The following is a 4,900-nucleotide window of genomic DNA, read 5'->3' as shown; positions in this document are numbered from 1 at the left end:
GCGGGCGCCCGGGCGGGGGGGGGGGGGCGCCGAGCTCCGGAAGACTTCCGCCTGCGGGTTGGAACGCCGCTCCAGCCGCGCGGCCCTGCCTCGGCGCGGCCGCCTTTCCCACGCTTTCCAGCCGCAGCTCCCGGGGAGGGGAGGGGAGGGGAGGGGAGCCAGCGGGGGCAGCAGCAGCTGGTGCCCGCGGGGAGGGGGGGGGCACGCGCGGCACTCTTCTGTGCCTGCTTAGCCGGGCCTGTTGCGGGGAATACGCCGAGGCCGTCTGCAAAGGGGGTCCGGACATGCCCTCCCTGTGCCAAGGAGAAGGGGTCTCTCTGCCCCTGCCAGCATCCAAGGGTAGGGTGGGTAGGAGGTTTTCCAAGGGTCTCCTTCTCCTGACTGCTCCTTCCTTCTCTCCCAGCCGCTCTCAACACGGACCCTTCGGTGCTGGGCAAGTACCGGGCCGGCTTCAACGAGTGCATGAACGAGGTGACCCGCTTCCTCTCCACCTGCGAGGGGGTGAACACCGACGTGCGCACCCGCCTGCTGGGCCACCTGGCCAGCTGCATGAGCCAGATCAACGCCATGAACTACCCCGCCCCACAGCCCCCCTCGGCCGCCCCGCACGGGCCCTCTTTCGGGCAGCCCTTGGTGCAGATCCCTGCTGGAGCGGCACCCCCTGCTGGCAGCGTGGCACCTTGCAAGCTGGGGGAAGCGGCGAAGGTCTACGGAGGCTTCCAGCTGGTGCCGGCCTCGGATGGGCAGTTTGCTTTCCTGATCCCGAACACGTCGTTTGCGCCCCACGGTGGGGCCGTGATCCCCCTCTACGCCGGTGGGGGCATGGGCCCTGGGCTGCCCCCTCCCGCCGTCTCTCCCGCAGCAGGCGCCCCCTCGCTCACCGCAGACTCGGTTTGGAGACCTTGGTGAGACTGGCATGGCCTCAGCTTCCCCGACTCCTGGACTTGTCCTCCTGCAGAAGCGTCCGGTGGCTCTCTGCTGACCGCCTGTTTGCTCCCGCGCTGTAAATATTTCCTGTTCCTACTGGATTGTGCCTTCTCTTGTTCCGTAGCAAAGAGGCTCCCCTTTGATGCACTCTTCTCTTCCCAGCGCTGCCTACGTGGACGGGGTGTGCGTGTGTGTGTGAGAGAGAGAGAGAGATCTCTGGATCCTTTTCCTTTGTCTCGTGTGACTGGTTCCCCCCCCCCCCTTTTTAAGTGACCCCAAAGATTTGTTTATAGAACAAAAAAAACCCCTTCCGTTTTTGGGAAGTTGTTCGACAAAAATAAAAAGATGTGGAGCATCATGTGTGGCCGTGATTGTATGACACCAAAGATCTGTTTATAGAACAAAACAAACCCCTTCCGTTTTTGGGAAGTTGTTCGACAAAAATAAAAAGATGTGGAGCATCATGTGTGGCCGTGATTGTAGGGCAAGCCTGACTTGCCCCCTCCTCTCTGTCCCAGAAAGGCTGCAGCACAAGGAACCCCCCAGTGCAGTTTTCCTTGGGCCTGGTTTTCTTCGGCAGGGCCCTCGAGGCGGTGTTGGGCCCAATTGTTCCCTCTAAGCTGTGGAGTCTTGTGAGCAATAATTCTATTTTGTGAGCTACTGGCTATTAAAGTGGTGAGTGAGTGATTGGGCGGCTGCATAAATCAGCCTGCTCTGGAGCCCTCCTTCCTGAGCTAAGACAAAAACGTGTGAGCCAGAGGCTAAAAAACTGAGCTAGCTCGCATGAACTCAGCTTAGAGGGAACACTGGTTGGGTCCTTGACCGGGGGCTGCAAGGTGGAGGTCAGCCAGTTCACGGTGGTCCAGCACTGGCCATCTCTTGGGTTAGCTTTGTGGGGGCTTGTTCCTGCAGATGTGGCGAGAGCACCCCCTTTAGAAGGCCTTGGGAAAGTGCTGCGATTCACGTGTAAACAGCTGGGGTGGGGAAAGAGGGTGGCGGTGACTTTCCTCCTCCTCGGCTGTCTGCTTGGGCACATTTGGGAAGCTCTGGCCTCAGCCAGCTCTCCCTTGTGTGCAGCTTGCAAGAAGAGTCAGTCCCCTTGAGAGTGAGACTAGAATGGGACTGGCCAATGGGGGGGAGGGGTGCTCCCCCTCAGGAGGGAAGGGCAGGAAAGGATCGGGAGGGTGAACTGTTGACCCAGTGGGAACAGGCTGCCCCATTTTGTGGCTGTAGGCTTGGATCCAAGCTTCCCACGAGGGAGATGCAGCAACACACACACACACAAAGCTGCTTTCTACAGAATCAGACATTTTGGTCTGTCAAGAGCAGTATTGTCTACTCCGGCTGGCAGCTGCTCTGTGGGGTGTCAGGTACAGAAAGGTCTTTCCTGTCACGCCCTAAGCAAAGGCTCTTCCCCGGAGTGTCTCCCCCAGAGACCCCCCATCAGGGATTCAGGGCACGCTTATCTAGTTCTGGGTGGGAGGCTTGGCTTGCAGAGAAACCTGTGGGGGTGCTTTCAAGGGCCTGTTCACACACACACATACACACCCTGACTTCCCCTCTCCAAATAGCTAAGCACAGTTCAGCTTGTGGCCTTGCTCTGGTCTGAGCTGTTTCTTTTCAATCATTTATTAGATTTATATCCCGCCCTCCCCCGTAGGGCTTACCCCACCTGTGGGGTAAGCAGACCCTCCCCCCCAGACATGAAGGGGGAAGGAAGAGAGAGAGCTGCTAGCAGAGGGGGAAGGCTTTCTTATTCAAGAGCTCTCTCAGCCCCGCCCCACCTCACAGGGTGTCTGTCTGTGGTGGGGAGGGGAAGGGAAAGGAGATTGTGAGCCGCTCTGAGACACCTTTGGGTAGTGAAGGGCCATGGGGTATCAATCCAGTCTCCTCTTCTTATTCTAACACAGCATGGAGAGCGCGATGTGGACAGAGAGGCGGGGGAGCTGCTGGATGATGGGGGGGGGGGGACAAGGTAGTGCTTCCAGTCATCTTGTGGGCGAGGAGCTGAAACTCTCTTCTCCCAGAGGGGTCCGCTCTTGTGTTCCAGGAACATTTGTCGCCCGCGCATCTCTCACTGAATGGGGTCTGTCTCCCTGTTGGTCTGAAGCAGCAGAAGAAAGTTCGAATCCTGAACTGTGTTCCCTCTAAGCTGAGTTATGGTGAGCTAGCTCACAGTTTTTTCGCCTCCGGCTCACACATTTTTGTCTTCGCTCAGGAAGGGATGGGGCTCCAGAGCAAACTAAATGTATGCAGTAGCCAAATGGCTCACGGCTCACAACTTTAATGCCAGGAGCTCACCAAGTAGGATTTTTGCTCACAAGAAGACTCCACAGCTAAGAGAAAGCCATTGGTCCTGAGGCACCTTTAAGACCAACCCAGTTCCATGCGCCTGCACACAAAAAGCTTCTACCCAGAATAAAACTTGGTTGGTCTTCGAGGTGCCTCAGAACTTTATTCTGCTGTCTGAATAGCGTGGAGCTAAGCCACCACTGAGCCCCTCTTCTTACAGGGACTTTATGTCCTCTGTCTTCTAAAGTGGCTTTCCCGCCCCCTCCTTTCGGCTCCCCTGAGAGCTGCCCCCCCCCCAGTGCTTGGCTCCCTAACTTGTTCCGCCTGCTTTGTGAGCCCCCCCCCCTCCCCGCACGCAGGCAGGCACACACCCGGCCTGGGCTGTGATGATTTAACACTCTCTCCCGGCACATCTGGCGGGGATGAGGGGCAGCTTCCTTTGCCCTAATGTGGAAAACATGTGGAGGTGAAGGGAGCAGGCAGGCTCCAGCCCCCCCCCCCTCCGGGAGCGAGATGGGGGAGCCAGATAAAGGGCCGCCACCGGCTCAGGTTTCAGTCCCGGAGGCCCCCACAGCCTGCCTGCCTGCCTGCCTGCCTCCCTCCCTCCTGAAGGCCACAGACAGGCCCTGCTGGGCTGGGGGCTGCCGGGAATTCCTGGCAAATCCCCCCAAAGGCCTGCCGGATTCCAGACGACGGCCAGGTGGCTGGCCGCATTCAGGTGTTGGGGAAAGGAATGTTGGGCTGGGGGCATGCAGACCCCCCCTCCTCCCTCCCCGGGACTGACTGCGGAAGGGCTCTTCTTGGCGAAGAGTCTTGAGGCACAGACAAGCTCTGCCCTGCCCCTCCTCCGAGCAAGCCCTGGCAGGGGGATCTTCCCCACAGACGAGGCAGGCCTCCCCCCTGGAGCATTGCCCCCCTCCTCTTGTGCCTGTCATGTCCCCTCCGCCCACATCATCATGGCCCCTGTGCCTCCTGTGCCCCCCCCCCCGCTTCACTGGAGGCAGGGCTGGGGTAGAGGGCTGCCCCCCCCCACACCTGCCGGTGCCCCCTGGGTTCGGATAGGAAGAGGCGGGCATGCGAGCTCTGGCTGGAGAGAGCCTGTGGGGGGGTGGCGAGGGGACTGGGGAAAGCCAGCCTGTCCCGCAGGGGAGGGGGCAGCGGGACAACCAGGCCTCTGCCAGCACAAACCCACCGGCCTGGCCCTGGGACTCAGGCTGACTGCCTCCGAGCGGGGAGGCTCCCTTCAGTCCTCAGGGCTGGACCTCTCCTCCTCCTCCTCCATGAATCCCCTCTTCTTGGAGCGGGTGGGATGAAACGGGGTCTCATCTCTGGTCACCCTTGGGCTGCCTGGAGGGACCCCGCCGCTCGTCCACATGGGCCAGGGTCGCCCGGATGACGGAGGCTAGAGGGGTGTTTCTGGGGCAAGCGGGGAGTTCCAGAGAGACCCAGCCCCACTGCGGTTCTTCTGAGGAGAAGGGAAGTCATCGGCACCCACCGGCCCAGTCGGCGGTCTCGTGGCCACAGGCTGGCAAAGGCATGGCGTGAACCGGAGCTGTTGGCAGCGTTGGGGGTCTCCGCTCTCCGGCTGAGGACGGGCAAGGATCCCTGCTGCTGACCTCAGTGGAGGGATTCCCCTGCGGCGGGGGGGGGGGGGGGGCCTGGGGCGGCGTGGGGAGCCGCC

General features: G+C 60.7%; 1 protein-coding gene across 1 annotated transcript in view; it reads left to right on the top strand.

Moving 5' to 3' along the window:
• HES1 (hes family bHLH transcription factor 1) overlaps positions 1-1,227 on the top strand; it is a 1,938-nt gene extending 711 nt beyond the window's left edge. Inside the window, 1 exon segment of the mRNA XM_015409284.1 lies at positions 356-1,227. Coding sequence (XP_015264770.1) covers positions 356-909 — 554 coding nt within the window. The 3' untranslated portion in view covers positions 910-1,227.
• The last annotated feature ends 3,673 nt before the right edge of the window (positions 1,228-4,900 follow it).

This window comes from Gekko japonicus, unplaced genomic scaffold, assembly GCF_001447785.1.
Source record: "Gekko japonicus isolate JY-2015 unplaced genomic scaffold, Gekko_japonicus_V1.1 scaffold398, whole genome shotgun sequence".
Lineage (NCBI taxonomy): Eukaryota > Metazoa > Chordata > Lepidosauria > Squamata > Gekkonidae > Gekko > Gekko japonicus.
The sequence above is the reverse complement of the archived record's forward strand: the minus strand, read 5'-3'. Positions and strand labels throughout refer to the sequence as shown.